Genomic DNA, 20,791 nt, shown 5'->3' with positions numbered 1-20,791 from the left:
GCGCGGACAAGGCTGGGGTCTGCTAGGCTTACCCGAGGCAAGCTGGGACAGAATCTGCAATCTGGAAGGAGGCGGTGTCCTCAAGGCAAGGAGGGCGGGAGCGCGGTGGACAGAAGCTTTCGCACGCGGAGGGCTTCGGCCCACTCCGGCAGCAAAGACGCCCGCGGGAGGCGTGAATACCATGGGCTCTTGCTCGGGCCGCTGCACGCTTCTTGCGCTCTGTACTCTGCAGCTGGTGAGTCCTAGTGTCCCGCGTGGCTTTCCGGACCCGCGCCCACTTCGGGAGGCTCCTGAGATGACCGCTTGGACCAGGCTGCTGCGGCCGACTTTCCCCGGCGGCGGACAGGCTTGCGAGGGGAGCTGCCACGGTGTGGGATCTCGGCTGTGCCAAGCTGTGTTTGCTCGGGAAGCGGGTGTCTGGGCTGGCGGGGACAGGTGCTGGGGAGCTCTTGGGGGCCGGAGCTGCTAGGAACAAAAGCCTTCGGGCGGGGCTGCCCCCGGAGCAGCGCTCAGGTCCAGAGTGCTTGGTCCGTGATCCCCTTGATGCCCACCGGTTCCGAAGGCGCCTGTAATCAAGTGTGCGCGTGTTACCGCCGCGGCAGCAGTGACGGAGCCCGCAGCAAAGTTCAGTGCCTGAGTGTGGACATTAAAATCGGGTGTGATCGCCCGGCACTCCCAGCTTATGCGGGGGCACTATCTACTTGGGGAGTCTTCCAATCTCCCTGGCCTGTAGAGAGACTCTCAGGTCCGGGTGCCTAGGGTTGTTGAGACCCCTCGCCCTCCTGTTGAAGAGCTTTGTCAGAGAACTTGGAGGACACCAAGCAACTTTGCAGCTCTCCCTGAGCTTGGAGCTTGGAATTTGGGTTCTGTGGCTGATGGAGGAAGGGGCTAAAACAAAGGTCGCTGGGGAAACTCTTTGCATAGACGCTACTGAGCCCTGTGTAGATCTGGTCTTTAAAAGGAAATGTAGTGTTGTTGTCTCTGGGCTGGGTGTGGGCCTGGGCCCAGCTGGACTGGGTGCCTCCTTCACTGGCTGAAGCTGGAGGTCCCTGAGGAAGAAGAGGTTGTTTGAAAGGTGCTGTAAGGCTGTTTGGGGTCTTGTCCTCCCAGCAGCACAGGCAGCGCCCTGTACACTGTGGGATTGCACAGGAGTCTATGGTCCAAGTATTTACTGGTCTGCATGTTTCTACTGGGCATGTCAGGCTTGAGACGGCTGCTTCCAGTCTTGGAGCAGTGTTGAGTTGCTGTCTTTCTGTGAGGGTCTCCCTTAGGGGGCTTCTGGGAAGATAGGAGGCAGTCCTGCAGAACGACCAGGTAAAGGACAAGGATGAGCTGGCTAACTCTGAAGTTTAGAGCCTGCCCAATATGGGAATCAAAAAAACACAACAGCTTTGGGGGAGGAGGGTGACTTTGCTTTCCTTGCACTGGATTTGGTTTGACAGTGTTCTCTGAGAGAAGCAGGGGCTCTTCCCACCTCCAATTCAGGGATGTTGTCCTGGGATGCAAGAGGATAAGGCCGGGGGGGGGGTTTGACTTCTCTTGGATAAGGTGCAGGTCTAGGACAGACTTTGGAAATTAAGCTGCAAGAAAAGGAGCATCATTTTGGTGTTTGGGTTGTAGATCCCTGGCCAGGGCTTCTCCAAGACCCAGTCCCAGCCAAGACAAGCAACAAGGACTTTGTGGAGCTGTACTGAGCCCTGTACCGTTGCTTTGTCCAACAGGGCCACAGCTGAAATGCCCCAGGGAGCTGTCAAGGGTCTTTTGTCCTACCCTGTCTGGCAGTTGGAGGCGGGCCACCCTCCTCGGCCTCTGGAAAGAACAGGCCCGATGCCACCCACTGCTCTGGTTTCTGCACAGAGAGGAGAGCAGAGGAAGCTGGGAGTAGCATAGGGGTCCCAGGGCTTTCCCTTTTTTTTGACAAGCGTGAGAGTTTTCTTGTTACCAAGTTACCGGACAAAGGACCTAAACAACTCTCCCTGAAGAACAGCAGGGACATTGTTGGCTCTGAGCCAGCACTATGCCGAGATAGTTCCCAGACCTCGCTTCGCCTCGATGACAAGACAGGGTATTCGGGGGCCCATGAAGGGGTCTGCAACTAGATTCTGCAGGGCCACTGACTCTAAATTACTGATCTCCGTGCAGTGGAGGACTCATATGTAGTCATAGAGTTTCCATTCCTGAGACAAACAGGGGCTACTCTTCAGACTGAGGGCTTCTGGCAGGCCTGTGCCGCTGATCCAGCCTCCAGCTGGGGCCTCACAGGACAGTGCCTTGGGTTTCTTAATAGACCAAGGGGGCCATCTTCACATCCCTTTTCTTTTTCTCTCTGGGTGGGACGGAGACCAATCAGACCTAATCATTCATGAAGAGGCTGACCTCTGTCCCCTGGAGCTGTTTTTTTTCCTCCCCCCCCCAATTGTAATTTGATGTGCAGGAACTAGGGGTCTGCCAGGATGGGGACATCTGAGATCTGATGCTTGAGATTCATTCTGGATCATGCCTTTCCATGTTGTATGTAGAAAGACCGTGCCTTTGGTTAGTGCCTCTAACAGTTGAATGGAACAAGTACGCATGCAGACCACCACGTGACTCCTTAGGACAAGTGCATTGTGGGGGAGGGGAAAAGCCACCATTGCCTGCCTGGGCCCAGGGTAGGAGCCTCAGTTTGCCTGTGAACACGCAGGCATGGGGACCTTGAGTCCTGCTTAAAGGAAGGATATTCCTGTCACAGAAGATGAGAGAATGCACCAGGGTCTGAGTTGGTGGATGGAGGCAGGAGGGGTGAAGATAGATGATCGCCCCAGTGAGAGACTTGGTCTCAGAGACTGGGTGCTGATAGAGCCTCTTCCTATGTGTCAAGAGCGGTCTGTGTCTGGGGCTCCATCAATCGTCCCGGTCTAGAACATTCAAACATGCCTCTGCTGTTGTCGTCTGTTTCACGGAGTTTGGATGGATGGCCATTTGGTGCCTCCTTAAGGGTGATTTTCATTGTTAGCAGAAGTTCTCTAGGAGCCTGTTTCTTCTGGTGAAGTGACAGCCGTAGAGGAAGGACCCAGCCAGGGCTTGTCATGGCAGATCTGACGGTGCTGAGAACCCTAAATGCCTTCCCAACAGTTATGTGTTCAGTCACACCAGGAACTCAGCAGTGAGCTAGAGGTGTAGACCAGTGATTGAGGGCTTTCCTAACATAAGTGAGGCCCTGTGTTTGATTCCAATACACACACACACACACACACACACACACACACACACACGCACGCACGCACAGAGCTTGGAAGAGTTGGAAACATCCCATCCCCACCGACACTAAGAGAGTGTCTTCTGAGCTGTGTCACGGATGTGTGCTGCTTCCTGTGGCCTTTCAGGAAGCTGAAGGTGGAAAGGGGATGCACAGTGAGGAGCTGCAATTCCCAGGCCGCTTCTTACCCGTGTGGGTGTCCCAAGGCGGCCCCTCTAACATTCTGACACAACCTCAAACTGAAGTTTAAAGCCTGGACATGTTCTGGACACAGATCCAGAACCCAACAGCTCCTGGGATTTCTGACAGAGGAAGTGGGGAGGGCAGGAGTTTCCAGGGTGGCAGATGCCAGAGATAACCTTTAGGGTTGCTGGAGCTGTCACTTTTTCCCGGGGTCACAGCAGCTCTGTAGACTCCCTTGTGGCTCAAGGCACCGGCTAGGCTGTGGACAAAGAGCATATGGGAGGGGTAGCATGGTGGCTTCTTCAGAAGGCTGTGGCCTCAATGTGCTGTGCTTAGTAGGGAGCATAGTAGGGAGGGTGAGCAGAGGCTGGGCATGCAACAGAAAGGAGTTGGCTAGGATCTAGATGGCCAGGGACAGAGAGGAGGATATGAGTGAGTTCTCAGGTCAACGAGGGAGAAGGGGCCCTGCCTGTCAGGCCATCTCTGGTTGGAAGACTTGGAGAAAAAGGCAGCTATGGTCAGGGCCATCCTAGCAGGATGCCGGGCCCACTGGACCAGGGCAGCTTGTGATAACTCAGAGAGTAAGAGCTAGTCTTAGATGACAGAGGGAGAAACTGATAAGGGGTTGTTGACCCTGGCTGAGACACTTGGGTTCTGGGCATAAGGGTTGCAGAGACATGAGGTACAGGTATGCTCCAAACCATGGGCTCTGAGGTCTTAGACTCAACCTTACCATTAAGAGCACGTCTTGCAAGGACTCTAGGGGGAGGCGAGGCAGGGCTGAGACCCTACCTTGGAGGCTTGGTGGACTCCTTGGACAGGGTCTCTCTCCAGAGCCTACTCTCCTCCTGTGGGCAGGAGAATGGCATGCTGGGTAACTCGCTTCTTGAATACCCCTCCTCACTCCCTGCTCAGGGAACAGGCTGTGACTGACAGTCCTGGTATAACTAAGCACCCCACCCCCTACTCTGGATCAAGCTCACTGAGTCCCGATGACCCCACATTCCAGGCCCAGAGCCACCAGGGTGCGTCTGAGATGGAGGAGGGGCAGGTTCTGAAGGAATTTGGCAGATTACAGAAAGAAACTCCCTAAAAAAAAAAAGTTATACAATCGCCCCCACAGGGCAGCAAGTCTGGGAATAGCAGGGCAGGAAGCACTGTGGGCTTCGGTACTGACTGGATCTGTCTTTTTGGCTTCTTCCTGCCCACCGCTGCACCATACACTGCATGCGCGCGCGCACGCACGCACACACACACACACACACACACACACACACACACACACGAGCAGGTGTATGCACACACCTGCATGTGGACATATGCCCCCCCCTTGGCTCTGTATTTTGTACAGATATGGGACCCATATGTAGTCCAACTTGCTGCATTTCAGGCATTCTCTGGTTACTTTGTGGGGACAGAGCCTCTATGGAGAAATGGCCTGGACTGGAACCATTGGAACGGATCCTGGGGGACTGTGTCTGCCATATATTGGGAGTCCAGGGAGCCTGTGGAGATAGGGCCTCATCCCTCCCACCTGGCTTCCTTGTTGTTCCTCTGGTGACCATGGGGTGCATACAGGCTCTGGTGGCCCTACGTGTCTTGGGGAGGTACCAATTTCCTAGGCAGCGTGGCCTCCTCAGGTCTTACGGCCTGCTACTCAAGCATAGTTGGTTTACGTTTGAAAGAGGGGTTTCAGGGTGGCGCTCACCTGCTCTCTGGGGGGGAACAGAAGCTCCGTGTGCTTTCCACAGCCTGCTACTCCACTCCCTCATGTTAGTGAGGTTTTAAAGAAGGGGTGCAGATGGTTTTTGATTAAGAGGCCAAGACCATGAAGAAGCAGGCCAGGCCAGGCCAGGCCAGACTTACCTGGGGTATTAGCTATTTTTCTCGTGGCTGTGACAAAGTACTTGACACGAACAGCTTCCGGGAATAACGGTTTTAGTTTGATTCGTGGCTTCAGAGTTCAGCTCGTAGCTGGTAAGTTGTGGCTCATGAGTGCCTCCCTTTGGCATGTCACCATAGCTGTTCACATGGCTATGACCAGGAAACAACCTGGGAACCAGGGCTGAGCACAGCTTTCAAAGGCCCTGGCCTCTGGTGACCTCCTGCAGGTTCTACGGCCTCCTAAAACAGTGTCACCAACTGGGAAGCAAACATTATAACAAGAGCCTGCGGGGGACTTTCAGATCCATCCCTAACACCTAGGTCACTGGCTGTCTCTGCCTGTGCTGTCTTCCTGAATTGCTTGAAAGTCACACAGTTGGGTTTCTTTCACTCTTTTTTTTTAACTTTCTTTTTTTTAAGATGTATTTATTTATTTATTTATTACATATACATGCCAGAAGAGGGCACCAGATTGAATTATAGATGGTTGTGAGCCACCATGTGGTTGTTGGGAATTGAACTCAGGACCCCAGGAAGAGCAGTCAGTGCTCTTAACCTCTGAGCCATCTCTCCAGCCCTTCTTTCACTCTTCAGTGTGCGTTTCTCTTACGCTGTCCAAACGACTTACAATGGGGCTCTAATGAGAAGGCGCCCTGCCCCTGAGCTGTCCTTTAGTCTCTAAGATTGTCTGCTGCAGTTTCTGCTGTGGACAGTGTGGTGACTACAGCATCTGACATGTCTATATGGGGCCAGCACCTATGAGCACCTGCTGTATATACTGCATAGTCCAAGCGAGGTCTGGCACCACCGTGGGTGTGGGAAATCCCCAGCTTACATCCATGGTCAGGAAAGGACTAGCCAGGGTGAGCAGTCCTCACCCCAGGCAAAGTCCCCAGAGGCTCTGAGAGATCCTGAGACCAGTCATCTTTGTGTCACTCCAACAACTAGCCCCCTGCTTGTTGCCACCAGGAACCATCTAACCAACCCTGGAAGGATTCTTGGCATATTCCAATGAGAAGAGTGCCCTGGTTGAGATACCAACTCCCAATTCCTTAGAGATGATGTAGTTCCCAAGGCAGACAGATGATTCCTTGTAAAAATAAGCAAAAGCTCTTGCAGAGCCCTCCGTGCATGCCTTCCATGTGAAAGGCGTGTGAATGAAGAGGCAGGAGCCATCAGCTAGATCAACCGTGCCTGCCCATCCTCTTCCTCCATGTAAACAGCCCGTCAGGCCCGACCAGGAGTCAAGAGTTTGGCAGAGCAGCTTTTCTTTCTACACTGGGAAAGGCCAGAGGTAAGAGCTGATCAGTGAGAATTGACAGCCCATAGGGAACTGCTCCAACCTCTATATGCGTCTTTAAGAGGTTTACTCCTATTTAGGGAGGCACCTTCTCCAGGAGGAGAAGCATCATGAAGGAATAGCATCAGGGTCTTTGGAGGTGGGAACTTGGCTAGCAGAGGCTTCCACCACCAACAGTTGCAATCATGAGACATGGTACAGACCCACTAGGGGCCAGCGGATGTGAGTGTTTTGTGACGTGAAGAGAAGATGGTTTGTGTTAACTCTTTGACAGAAGAGGGGTGTTGAGTGCCAGTGCTCTGTGACAGGAAGAGGCAGTGGGGTATGCCCACTCTGACAGGAAGTAGGGACAACTGGTGAGCACGATGATGAGAGATAGTGCAGAGGGCACAAATTCTCTCCATACAGGGGGGAGGGGGGACAAGTTTGGGAACTCTGTGATTGGGCAGGGGGTAGTGAGTGTGAGCACTGTGTGGCTTTTATTAATAGATTCTTCTGGGCCATTCTTGGTTTCCATACGAAGTCTGCCCTTAACCTGTTCACTTAGCAGCTCAAGCCAGCGTCACTCCGAGAACCTCAGGTTCCTGTAGAGTGTGCTTGCTAACGGTCCTCTTTTAAGACTTCTTTGGACATTCCCACCACTCCTGGGCCATTCATAGCTGCTGGAGCATGCCCAATTGCAGGTGTTTGCTGGGTTCTGTCAGCAGACATTGGGGATGCTGATACAGCCGCATGATACAGACTCCAAGGGGCAGGGGGAAGGGGGGGGACACGGGGACCTGAGCACTTTCATTGAAGTTAGTGTCTATAGTCAAGCGGCCGAACTACTAAACTTAAAACTTGACACAACGGCAGGAGGTCATCTAAGGATGGAAGCAGCCTGTGTTCCCAGTTGCAGTCTCAGTATTGCCTTTCGCTAGATCTCGGCTCATCCTGCCTTGGGGCGGGGGCAGGGGCGGGGGCAGGGGCGGGGACAGGGGCGGGAGCAGGAGCGAGGCAGGGGCTGGGGGAGAGCACCTTCACCACTGTGTGGAGACTCACCGTAGGGTTCCCATTGCTGTGACAAAACACCATGATCATAAACAACTGGAGGGGGGGTGCGGCGAGAAAGAGAGTTTATGTCAGCTTACAACTCTCAGGCCATACTCCACGTCACTGAGGGAAGTCAAAGCAATAATTCAAACAGGGCAGGAACCTGGAAGCCGGAGCAGAAGCCATGAAGGATTGTGGCTTACTGGCTTGTTCACCCTGATATATATATATATATATATATTTTTTTTTTTTTTTACAGCTCCCAGGCCCACCAGTCCAGGGTGACCGCCTACAGTGAGGGTAGTGCATGGAGGGCAGGGTGTTTAGAGCTACAGTGTCTCATTAGTGTGTCTAGAACAGAAGTGTGACCAGTCTATCAGGATAAGAGCTATCTTATCTGCACTGTCCCCAGGACAACCGTGGAAAGACCACTTACCAGGAGACAGTGGGTTCTCTGGGCTTCTGTGTTTGGCACCCTGTGCAAGCTCAGGTCTCATCTGCCACCAGGGCAGTTGGACAGCGTTTTAGGATCTGCGCTTCTTGGTTATGTCCCCTCCTAACCTCCAATTAGAATAGCCATGGGTATGGGCCAGGCATGATGGTATGAGCCTTTAATGTATTACTTAGGAGGCAAAGGCAGAGGTGGATCTCTGTGAGTGCAAGTTTGGCCTGTTCTACACAGTGAGTTCTGAATGAAAAAACAAAACAAAACAAAAAAGAAATAAAAAAGAAAGGACATGACTGGTCCTAGGTATTTTAGAGGAGCAGGTTTGTTGCAGATAAAAGGGGAGGCGTAGTGAAAGGCAGGGACTTCTGGGAGAGTTCAAAACGGACACGTGAGAGGAGATGGGAGGGGAGAGGGGAGACCCAGACCAAGAGGCCTGGAGGGTTAGGGATAGACAAAAGGGCCAGGTAACCAAATGTTCGGATTACATAGGGAAGGGCAGCCCAGACTCTGGGCTGGAGAAGTTTAAGTGGGGGGGGGGGGGTATGCCAGCCAGGAGGGCCCTATAACAGGAACTGAGAGACAGGGGAAAATCAGGTGGCCTGGTATGCTTTGATGTGTTAAATAGGCACCTCAGCCTTTTGTCCAGGACTAGCAGCCTAAGGACGTTCCAGGATAACCGGGAATATGTAGAGACCCCTGTCTCAAAACAAACTAACAAAGACAAGCCAAACAAAACAACAACAACAAAACCTCTCAGTGTTTTGGTCTCCAGATGAGGGACAGGGACAAGGGGGCAGCCTGGCTGAAGAGAGGAACACTCCGGTGGTGACATTCGGACTCCGTCAGATTTAATGATTTTGCTGGAAGAGCCACACCATAGGCACCCAGTACCTACTCAGGGTTATGGCCAGGAAGCAGTTTGTGGCCTAGCTGATACAGATGTTGAAACAGACATGAGGGGTACTTACGAGGGGAGCAAAACCTGGAGGTGGCACCTTAAGGGTCCGCTGCTCCTCACGGGCCACCTGTCCTTAGGTCACTGCTCTGGAACGGCAGGTGTTTGACTTCCTGGGCTACCAGTGGGCACCCATCCTGGCCAACTTTATCCACATCATCGCGGTCATCTTGGGGCTCTTCGGCACCCTCCAGTATCGGCCACGCTACATTGTGGTGGTGAGTCCGCTGTGCTTGGATGCCTCTATGCAAGGAGTAGGAACCCTGCCGCTCTTGGTGGCAGCTGGGGCAGAATGTCTCAGGTTGACACCTGCCCAGGGTGGGCTTGGGTAACCCTTTCTAAGCTCACCCCTGGGAAGGCCGGACTCAGGGAGTCCCGGCTTTCGCCATGAGCTCAAGGGCTTTCTTCCAAGGCGCTGGAGAAAGAATCAGATATCTCATCTCTGAAGCTGCTGGGTTCAACTTCTGCCCTGTTCTTTCTGGCCTCCCTAGTACGCTGTGTGGGCAGCTGTCTGGGTTACCTGGAATGTCTTCATTATCTGCTTCTACCTGGAAGTGGGGGGGCCTCTCCAAGGTGAGTAAAGACGGAAAGGGGTTCGTCCACTGGGTCTTGGCCAGATGACCATGTGATACTCGAAGCAGTTCACTGCATGTTTCTCAATGGCGGTGGGGGATTGATGCACGGTGCTGATGCCAGCACCAAGATTTTGGGGGGGGGGGGGTGCTGTGGTCAGTGCCTCCGTAAATCCTGGGAAGACTGGTTTGTGGGTGGGAAGGGTTGTCATTAAGGCATTGTGGGTATCAGTGGGCCAGAGCCTCAGGCTTGGGAAACGGAACACACAGGGCACGTTTCCTGGAAGAGGACCTTAGAACCGGGCAGTGCGAGGGAGTAGTGGGGACTAAGTAGACATCTGGCCAAGGTGTGTAGGTGTGTCCTTCTCAGGGGTGGTGAGATCGGGACACAAAGCAGAGACCTTCCTCTTATGGCTATATGGAGTCTTCTGCCCTGGCCAACTGTCATGTGTTTTCCCGAGGAAGCTCTGGACTGGTGCAGCTTTGCTCTCCTACTCTGGAGTGACATGTCGTGGGTGTGGTGGACTAAGCTAGCCCTGACTGGGGTTATGCCAGTCACCGACATGGGGCCCAAGGCCCATTGTGGTAGTTTGGCCAGGGACATGAATGAGGGTTTTCATACTTGAATGCCATAATGGTGAGTCCTGAGGTCTGCCCAAGGCAAGGGATCTTCCTGGAGGAAGCAGTATGAGGGCTGAGGGCCAACAAAATCAGGCTTTCCCATGGAGGAACAGTTTGGGGACACTTGTTCCTGTCCCACAACATCTGGAGCCTGAGGACAGGATAGAGGGAGAGTGGCCACCTTCATCCTTCCCTACTCCAGGCTGTGGTTGTTAGAGGCTGGCTGCCTCCTGATACAAACTTGTCCTGTTCCTTTGTCCCCAGGACAGTGAGCTCTTGACCTTCAATCTCTCCCGGCATCGCTCCTGGTGGGAAGAGCATGGGCCAGGCTGTCTTCATAAAGAGGCAGCCACAGTTGGCCTGGGGGCAATGCATGGCCAGTCCTTGGTGGTAGATGCTGGCTGTACCATGGCTTACAGCTATATGGAAGCCCTGCACAGTGGTCTGCAGATCCTGCTGGCGGTGAGTGTGGGGACAGACACCCAGGCTGGGGGCTCGCTCTGCCTGGGGCAGAGTCAGGGCCATTCCATTACACAGAGGCGCCTTGTTACGCAGGACTGCCTCCATATCTTGCAAGAAGTAGAGGCGTCACAAGTGGGCTTCTACCCTTGAGCCTGTCGTAGTCACTGTTCTATTGCTGTGAAGAGACACCACCACCAATGCAGCTCTTATAAAAGAAAGCATTTAATTGGGAGTTTGCTTGCAGTTTCAGAGGTTTAGTTCATTGTCATCATGGCGGGGAGCGTGGCAGCAGACAGGAAGGCATGGTGCTGGAGAAGGGGCTGAAGGGAGCTACATCCTGATCCGTAGGCAGAGAGAGAGAGAGACAGAGAGACAGAGGCAGAGAGACAGAGACAGAGGCAGAGAGAGAGAGAGACAGAGAGACAGAGAGACAGAGAGACAGAGACAGACAGAGAGAGACAGAGACAGACAGAGACAGACAGAGACAGACAGAGAGAGATTGAGCCTGTCAGGCTTTTGGAGCCCATGCCTCCTCCAAGGTCACACCTCTTAGTTCTTACAACCCTTTCAAATAGTGCCACTTCCCAGTGACTAAGCATTCAAATGTATGAGCCTGGAGGGCGGGGGGCATTCTTATTTGAACCAACAAAGAGCTGAGTTGTTCTTCTTGTAAGACAGGCTCACAAACAGCAGCATCAAGCTTCAGCCTCTGGCGATGCTGTGGAATACCGGGCAACCAAAGACAGCAATGGTGAAGGTGCAGGTTGGAGTGACCAAGATGCTCTTATATCTCCCTAGCACAGGGGGTTAGTACAGGCAAGGCAGGGATGTGAAGACCCCAAATCTGACCTCAGTGGGACGACGAAAGGGAGATAGAAGCCCCAGACTAGCCAATAAGGCTGCAAGGCATGGGGCCCACTGATGTCATTGTTCAATCTCCACAGCTCTGGTGCATTAAGGTAGCATTTCAGTGCCTTTCCCTGAATCTCAAAGGCCGTTGGGGGGATATTTCACAAGTTCTCACCTCCCTGGAGAGAAAGAAGGATAAGGTGCATACTTCCTGGCACACAGTGTGCTGACTGGGATGGCTGTGAGCCCACAGCCCTGATAAGTCTGCCACAGAGCAGATCCTGTGAGACGGGGGTATAGTGTCTGGAAATCTGGCTAATTCCCTAGCACTGCGAGACACCACTGATCTCCAGGAGTCCTGCTCTGTGAGTAGCAGAGCAGTTCTGTGCCCAGGCAGCTCCTGTGTTGATGGTAGGGCTGACTGCTTCTGGGTAACTTTTTCACCACTGTGCTAGGCATGCAGAACTGCTCCTTAGCAGTGAATCATTAGCGAGTGTCAGGTACTACCATCCTGTCAATGGTCATATCCCCTTGAGCTCAGGTTGTCCACAAATAGCCTAGAGGAGATACAAGTCTTGTGAGTTCAGAGACGTGGAGACTCAATTATTTTCCATGTGTGTCCAAGGAACTTGATACAAGAAGAAAGATCATAGAAGGCCTAATGGCACTCTACAGCTGATGAGGGAGGGCAGAAGTCAGAATTTAGGGGGGCAGAGCCATGGGGTGCCAGGGGATCTGAGATTTTGAACCTCAAAATCCTTTCCCCAGGACCTGAGTCCATTCAACTGGCCAGGGAGCTATGGAGAGTGTAGAATAAAGTAGTATGGGGATCTGAGTGGCTAGTGCTGAGGCTGGCTCCCTGTGGCTCTGTCTTGTTGTCATGGCAACACAGGTGGTCCAGGCTTCAGCCTCCCTGCAGGACTCAGGGTCTGGGCTTGGCATGGTCTACCAAGCACAGGAAGTTGTGGCATCTTTGGGGATGGGTTATATGTGGCCCACATGTTTTCTCTGAGACCCCACAGCCAATGCAAGGACTAAATCCAGGAGGGACTCTTCCTTGGCAATTGATACAAGGGAAGTATTGAGACAAACCACCACTCGGGAGCAGCAGATGGCAAAGAGACCATGCAATTCTCAGGCTACCTATTAACAGTATCACCTGCCAGGGACGGAGCTAAAGATGCATGAGCCTTTCTGAAGAACACTTTGTATCCACAGTGGGCATCAGGGGCATACAAACTCCCATCACAGTCTCTAGCCCTCTCTTTGCTCTCAAGGCCTTTTAGACACTGGTCAGGTGGTCCAGGTGGAGTGTCTCTTTCCAGAATACTCAGCTTCAGGGGCCACTCTGAGTCCAGTGTCCAGTGTGGGCTGCCTCACTGCTAGTCACTGGACCTCTTACCATGTTCCAAGTTCTGTTATTCCAGGACAGAGCCTGGCGTAGTAGAGCATGTTGTCCTGGTGTTCTCTGGGCCAGTCTAGATATGGATACTTTATGTGTCTGGATTTGGATTGGTGCAGAGATTGGAGTCTTGGAAAGACCAAGAAGATGTTGACTCATGAACTCTGCCATGGAAAAAGATGATGCATTAAGGGGCCTTTACAAATGCCAGTCAGGACCTCATCCAGGCACACCACATCTTGCATAGGAAAGTAAGGGCCAGAGAATCTACTACAAATGCCTTGTAGCTCATTGAACCTGGACCTGTGCTAGATTCCACCAGGAAGGATTGTCTGCTATACCTCTGTGGATCAAGTAAGGGCCCCACACATTTGGGCCCTCATAGAGGCTAAATTCTGAATTTATATTTGTAGAAAGTCTATAATTTTAAAAAAACTGAGCAGATAGGAGAAAGCAGACATAGTGACACAAGCCTGCCATCCCAGCATGAAAAACCGAGGGAGGAAGATTCAAGGCCAGTCTGGGTACGTAGTGAGACTCCTTTTGAAAAATAAATTAAAGCAGGGCTGGGATGACAGATCCATTATTAGGTTGTTTCCTTTGCAAGCGTGGGGACCTGAGTTCAGTCCCCCAGTCCAGCTGGACACCTGGAGAGATGGCTCAGTGTGTAGGAGCTCTTGATACACAAACATAAGAATCTGAGTTCAGATCCCAACACCCTGTCTCAAGGCAATAAAGTGAAGAGTACCCGAGCAAGACACTCGACGTTCTCTTCTGGTCTCCTCCATGTGCACTCACAGGTGCACAAACCTGAGCAGACATGTGTACATACATCATACATGAACACATGAAATAAATAAACATAACAATTTTTAAAGATAAACTGTAGCCCTGGCTGTCCTGGAACTCTGTGTAGGTCAGGGTCACTTCAAACTCATTGAGATATGTCTGCCCCTACTTCCCAAGTGATGGGATTAAAGATGTGAACCACCACACCCGATTCATTAAATACAACAAAGTGGTTTGAAGGATAGCAATGGTGGTGTGCACTTATAACCCCAGTGTTTGGAGGTGAAACCAAGAGGATTCGTGAGGCTCACTGGCCAGCCAGTCTTGCCTGTTTGGTGAGTATCGGGACAGTGGGAGATGTCCTTCAAAAAACGAAAAGTCAATTGATACCTAAAGAATGATGTCAAAGGTTGTTCTTTTTTTTTTTTTTTTTTTTTTTTTTGGTTTTTCGAGACAGGGTTTCTCTGTGGCTTTGGAGGCTGTCCTGGAACTCCCTCTGTAGACCAGGCTGGACTCGAACTCACAGAGATCCTCCTGCCTCTGCCTCCCAAGTGCTGGGATTAAAGGCGTGTGCCACCAACGCCCGGCTCAAAGGTTGTTCTTTGGCTTCCAAGTGTACATGCACCCTCATTCACACATGCACCTATACATATATACACACATGTGCACACATACACCCATGCATACACCACACAATAGCATGCAATACACTAACATAAAATAAATCAGCCAAGGGGGATTAGAACAGAAACTTGCTCCCTCACAGCTCCAAGATCAGCCTCTAAGGCCAAGGAGTTAGTGGGGCTTGTTCTCTCTGGGGCTCTAAGGAGTGTGACCCAGGTGCCCTGCAGTCAAGGGGTCACAGTGTTCTCTGGCCTGTGGAAACACCAGCGTCTCTATCTGCCATACAGTCTTTTCCCCACATGACTGTCTCAGCCTCCTTTTTCCTCCTGTAAGAATACCAGATCTTGGTTTAGGTCTCTCCACCCTCTCTAACCTCATGCTGATTGTTTGTGGATCCTATTTTATCTTATTTTTTAAGATTTATTTAATTATTTGTTACGTATACAGTGTTCTGTCTGCATGTATGCCTGCAGACCAGAAGAGGGCATTATTACAGATGGTTGTGAGCCACCATGTGGTTGCTGGGAATTGAACTCAGGACCTCTGCAAGAACAGTCAGTGCTCTTAACCTCTGAGCCATCTCTCCAGCCCCCGGATCCTATTTTCAAATACGAACAAATTCCAAGGCATCAGAGTTGGGCTTTGAGGCACGTGTTTGGCACATGGTTCAACATACAACTGAACACAACTCCTCTAGACCTTTTCCTGGGCTCTGCCCCCGCCTTCCCCAGGACTGATGTGGCAAGCCATTCCCTGAGAGGACTGCCCCAGATCCCTTTCCAAATCTGCATCCTACTTGCAGAGAAGAGGAAAGTCTTGACTCAGAGACCCACGTTGGCCTTGGTGGTTCACCATGAAATAGGAGCATGTCCCCTCCTGGCAAGTGGCCCAGTGGGTCTCATCCATTCTTCTTCTGCCTGCTTCCTTCACTGTCCCCAAGCCTATGATGATCACAGAAAGCGAGAGGTGGCTTTTTCCAAGACCTCATCATGACCCTGGTGAGGACACCATCTCACAACCATGTCAACCATGTCCCATCTAACCATGGATTTGCTAGTGTTGCATGGAACTAAAGGACAGTCATAGCTGGTGAACACAGGATTGATTCTGCTGTCCTCTCCAGCCCTGCTCAGATCAGTGGAGAACAGCAGGGGGAGAGAGACAGCTCCTGGACCCAAGTGGTGCCACCTGTCTACCTGCGTGCCTTAGTGAACCACTTGACCTCTCTGTTTCTTAGTTACCGATTCTTAAAATGGAGGCCATTTTCACAGATGGGCTCAATGGGCTGGGAAGGAGAGGTTTAGGCAACCGTGTGGAACAGCAGCCCCAGCAGCCCAAAGGAGTGTGTGTACCACACCATCCATGGTGAAGCCTGGTCACATCTCAAGGACCACCCCCCCCATCCTTCCCAGTGCACACAGTGTTTGGTAGAGGTCAAGTTCACAGGACAATCAGAAACTGATGACAGGGAACTGAATTTCACCTCTGAGGATATCCAGGATTTGAGAAAGCATGCAGCTGGCAGGGCAGGTAGTTTTGTGATCCTCATGATGCCTCCACTCCTACCATAGGCATCCTGCTTAAGTTCAGCCTACACAGTGGGAAACTGAAGTTAATGTTTCTCTTCCGCTGTAACTCATGCAGAGGCAAGCGGAGGAACCCCTGTTGCCCCCAAACGTGAAGGAGTCCGGGTATGGTTCTCAGAACGGAAAGAAATGATTAGTCAAGGGTCACTGCCAAGATCTCTTAAATTGCAGACTCTGAGGAGACAATAGCTGGAAACTAGAAAGACAAATAGGGGTCTTGTTGTAGGGTACAGAGTGATTTTGGCATGCTAGTGGGGGAGACAGCCTTCTGCCATACTTTCTCAGACTGAATGCCAGCTCACAAACCTGGTCTGCTCATGCTTGTTTTTTTCCTGTTTAAAAAAAAAAGTGCACCCTCTGCTGTCTACTTTGGATAGCGAAAGAGAGAAAGTGTCAGGCTTAGCTCTTACCAGACCACCAGTGAAGAAAGGCCAAGGAGAGAGAAAGCTTCCAGAAGAGGCAGGGTGGATGGATGTTCAGGGACGATCTGTACGTGCAGAGAGGAGAGCAGAAGTAGGGGGGAGTCAAGAGTGTGCAGGTAGGATGTTGTGAACCACCAGGGATGACCTGAGGCGGGCTAGGTGCCATATTAGACAGAATCTCTTCCCCAGGAGAACCTGTCTATTTCAGCACCGTGGCCAGCTCTCCGTGGGGGCCCGACCCTGGAGCGCGACCTTCCACATCCTTCTGTCCCAAGGAATCGCAAAAGGCTGTGCAAGAGCTCTCTCAGGCCCTCTTAGGGGTGAGGAAAATGACTTCCAAGGCTCAACTCTGGACTCATTCCTAGAGCCCTGGAGTCCCAGGGAGACTTGAGTTAGGTAGGGTCTCGTGGGCATTGAGCTAACGCATTTCCAGCTTCTGCCTGGTAAGAGCTGTCTCCTTTGACAGGAGCGTTTTGGTGGCCTCTTGGGAGGCTGCTGGGCCAGATCAGTGGGGAACCATGACTTAGAGGATAAGTGGGTCCCTCGAGGCTGCCTGTTGCTTTGCAGAGGGAACTGCTGCATATCCAGAAAATCTTGCTTCCACTGGATACCTTTCTGCCTTCTCTTCAGTAGCTTCTAGTGCTTTCTCTAGTCGGGACCCTCCTAGATGTGGTGTGGTGTGCCCTGAGATACCTCCTCTGTAGTTCTCTAAGACCCCACTATAGCTCCTGCTTAGCTGGTATCTTTCGCAATATTTGTGTGCACCAAATCGTCCACCGTCCCAGCAAGACAGAGACAGTTCCCCCAGACCAAAGCTGATAGCAGGCGGTGGTGTGTGGGGTGGATATACACAGTATAGGTGTTATGTTGGGGCCCACAGGGGACAGTGCACTCTCCTGAGACTCATGGCAGCATTTGGGTCCCAAAATAAAACACCAAGAGTGAGTTGTCAGCACCAGGGCAGGGAGGCAGCTTTTCAGGGAAATGACTGGCTGTGGGACCTTATTTTCCTTCTCTCTGATCTGCTGGGTTCTCCATTAGCCAACCTAGTCAAAAACCATCATGCCTACATAGCTAGCCTTGCATGCCAGGAACAGAGGCTAGCTGTGAAGGTAGAGCCTGTACTTTGAAACTCTCCTGTAACTGAGTAGGAGGGGCTTGCAGGACATTGTATGATTGTGTGGAGAGCATAGGCCGGATCATCTGGGTTCAGAGCATACAGTGTTGTAATTTTAAAAAAGCAGCTCGAGAGAGGAAAATACCGTAAGACAATTCAGAATTCAAGCAGAGGATTTTTTTATTAAAGGGGAAGGAGGATGGGGGACAGCAGCAGGAGAGAGGGGAGAGAGGAGAGAAAGGAGAGAAAGGAGAGAGAGAGAGAGAGAGAGAGAGAGAGAGAGAGAGAGAGAGAGAGAGAGAGAGAGAGAGAGAGAGAGAGAGAGAGGAGTTGGTCAGGGCCCTTTTAAAAGGGAACATAGTGAATGTGCACAGGTGGTGTTCTTAGCAGCAGCAGCTGAGGGTCAAAACTCCAAAGGCAGGCCAATACAAACGACTAAATACTAACACACAGGGCATGACCTTGCCCCCTCCAAGCTGCTTCTCAGGTTTCATGTATCATGGGAAAGTCCAGCTCTGTTTCTGCATGTCCAGCATTCCAAGCCCTGAAATGGAAAATGAGTAGCACCCTTCAGACTGGCGTGGTCACTCCCTCACCCAGGTGTTGCCCACTGAGTGTGTGATATCCGGAATGTGGGAGTGTGGGAAGCCATGTAGGTAGTGTCACAGCTCCATTTTTTTTCAGGGGAGGAAATTCAAGGCTCAGGAGATGCAGGGTTTCCATCAGGTGCACACGGGTCATCCACACCATCCCCATGCCGCTGCTGCAGTGAGGTGGCTTGATATGTCTGGCCTCTTGGTTGGTGTCTTTCAGCTCCTGGGTTTCGTCTATGGCTGCTATGTGGTCAGCGTGCTCACAGAAGAAGAGGACAGCTGTAAGTGTACAGCTAATGCGAGTGACTATCTGGGGTAGGACCTGAAGGTGTCTCTCAGTGATGCCCCATGCCCTTTGAGTCTTCACTTCCGGCCACAGGCCTGGTCATAGAGATGCCAGTTCAAAGATCTGAGAACGGGGGGGGTTCTACTCTGGCCCAAGGACACCTATCCTCATGACCCCACAGTGGCCCCAGGAGGCTCTGAACCCTCAGTAGCGTGGGCCACTCTGCCTGCCAGGCACACACGTTGATTGACATTTAGTACTAGGCAGGACCCATTTGGACAGATTACCCCCTTCTCTCTGCATGTAGACACCTTTCAACTTTACTTGGATTTACAGCATAACACGGTAATGCTTCAAGCTGTCCCTTTTGGGGACTTCCAGCCCTGGCACAGTCTCATGGGAAGTTCCCGTAGAGAAGGGATTGACAAGGAAGGTGGGCAGTCAGGGCTCCTGTGGACAGAATCTTCCCCAGAGTCAGACTTGAAATTCAAAGCCATCTGCCCCTGAGAGTCAGGCCATGGAGTTAGCTGCCCCCGTGTTCAAGAGACTTGGGCTTGATTCTGAAGGCTGGTGAGGGGTGGTCCCTGAGCCTGGGATCAAGGCCCTGGTGCTGTCTGATCACTGAGACCTCAGCCAGCTGCTGGGGATGAAGCAGGAGCTCCACCTGCTCTTCAAATTCAGAACTGCAGCCAGCCCTGAGCTTCGGAAATGTATTCATTTTGCCCAACAAGCCTAGTGTGTGGGTGGCTTCATGGGGCCAGTGCTTGATGTCCGTAACGACCACGGGGATGACTGGGAGAGTCTGGCAAAGTGGGGTGCAGCCCCACCCAGGCTGGAGCGCCCTTGCTGGCCTCCCCACCTGACCTCTTTCTGGGAAGGTCCATTCAGAACACAGAGCCAGGAAACTCTGCACGATGCCCCAGAGGGATCCCAGCAAGGTTTGAGACACAACAGGGGGCTTATCTGGGGATGGTGCCGGTACCCCTTCACAAGCCCTGGCAATGCCCCTCTCGCTGGGAATCTGCCACTGGGAATGTTTCCATCCTGCCATTTTTTTTCCATCATTTGGGTTTTATTTTATTTGGGCTTGATTTCTTTCAGTTGATTTCATTGGTGGATTTGACCCATTCCCCCTGTACCATGTCAATGAAAAGCCGTCCAGCCTCTTGTCCAAGCAGGCATATTTGTAAGTATGGCCCGCTCAGCCTGCGTTAGGGTGCCCACAGCACAAGGCTCTTCTCCTTGGAGACTTTATCAGGCATCTGTATGTCAATCCATCTACCCATCTTTTGCCCCTGTAAGACCATGCTCTGGTTAGATGTCAGGGAGAGGGGCTGTAGACCTCAGCCCCACGTGTTGAGTTCAAAGCTCAGCAGGGGTAGAGTCTCTGATAGTCAGGACCCGAGTCAACACTGCAGTCTGGAGCCTGGGGAATGGGAGGGGTGCCAAAAGGCCACTCCCTAGGGGCTTTGGGGTTTCAGCAAGTGGAGAGGGTGTGGGCGTCTGTTTCTTATATTTGGCAGATCATGTTTCCTTCTCATGCCACAGCCCTACAGATGCCACGGCTGTGCCTGGGCTTCCTGGAAGTCCTGGAATTGAGGTCAGAGGGGCCATCGAGGGATTCTCTGGGTGAAGCTGCCTTCAGCTGACCTGGTCCCAAAGATTCCTAATGCCTGACCTCAGAGTGTCCCAGGCTATTGTGGATAATGGGTATCAGAAGAGTAGCAGGACTTCAGCTCCTAGAATGAATGGAGGAGGAAATACAGGGCTAAGAAGGAGAGGAGCCTCTTGCAGGCTGGTTGCTGCAGCTCCTAAGACAAGCCTGGGCTCAACAGACCTCCATGAATAGGGGCAGCAGTCCTGGGGAGATTTCTCTTCAGGGGAGTCTGACTGGACAAAAGAACCCAGGGTGAAACCCTCACTCCACTTCCAATCCCATAGAAATGGGTCAGGGTCATCAGAGGGTAAGATCAGCATCTGCCCTGGGCACGGAGACGCCTAGTCCCTGGCATATGTTTGCTATAGCCTGAGCAATTATCCCTTTCTTGGTTTTGCATCTTTTGCGTTTGAAATTCTCCAAGGAAAAGGACACTGTCCTCCTCCTCCCAGGCTTCTCTGATCTCTGCCTTCTCCACAGGCCTGCGTAAGTGAGGGGAAGGCTGACCCTGCTCCTGAAACCCAGCTTCAGCCACCAGAACAATGAAGAGACTCCAGGCCTGGAGTCACAGAACTGCTTCCCAGGCTGCCTAGCATTTTTCCCCCAAATTCCCCTTGTGAGGGGTGGGGGATACTGCAGGCCGGGGTGGCTGCTACTGTAAGTTTGTAATTTCTTTCTTTTTTCTTTTTTTTCTAAAAAAAACTAAGAATAGACATGAGAGAATACGGAAACAAACAAATTGTGTCCCTGGTCTTCTTGGGTAGGTGGCCC

At 52.0% G+C, this 20,791-nt stretch overlaps 1 protein-coding gene across 3 annotated transcripts; it reads left to right on the top strand.

Moving 5' to 3' along the window:
• Nucleotides 1–11: 11 nt before the first annotated feature.
• On the top strand, nt 12–20,755 carry Nkain4 (sodium/potassium transporting ATPase interacting 4). Of its 3 annotated transcripts, none has more exons than XM_040732914.1 (7): nt 16–235; nt 9,121–9,258; nt 9,532–9,613; nt 10,498–10,695; nt 18,169–18,358; nt 19,465–19,549; nt 20,501–20,755. In XM_040732914.1, the coding sequence occupies exons 3-7, from the start codon at nt 9,566–9,568 to the stop codon at nt 20,508–20,510; spliced, it is 531 nt and encodes a 176-aa protein (XP_040588848.1). In that variant the 5' UTR covers nt 16–235; nt 9,121–9,258; nt 9,532–9,565; the 3' UTR covers nt 20,511–20,755. The 3 variants fall into 3 exon arrangements, with proteins under 3 accessions (XP_040588850.1, XP_040588848.1, XP_040588849.1); XM_040732915.1 differs by lacking the exon at nt 16–235 and adding an exon at nt 259–368; XM_040732916.1 differs by lacking the exon at nt 20,501–20,755 and having other exon boundaries at nt 12–235; nt 9,532–9,617; nt 10,503–10,695; nt 18,298–18,358; nt 19,465–19,553.
• The last annotated feature ends 36 nt before the right edge of the window (nt 20,756–20,791 follow it).

Source organism: Mesocricetus auratus, unplaced genomic scaffold (assembly GCF_017639785.1).
Source record: "Mesocricetus auratus isolate SY011 unplaced genomic scaffold, BCM_Maur_2.0 Super-Scaffold_100028, whole genome shotgun sequence".
Classification (NCBI taxonomy): domain Eukaryota; kingdom Metazoa; phylum Chordata; class Mammalia; order Rodentia; family Cricetidae; genus Mesocricetus; species Mesocricetus auratus.
The sequence above is the reverse complement of the archived record's forward strand: the minus strand, read 5'-3'. Positions and strand labels throughout refer to the sequence as shown.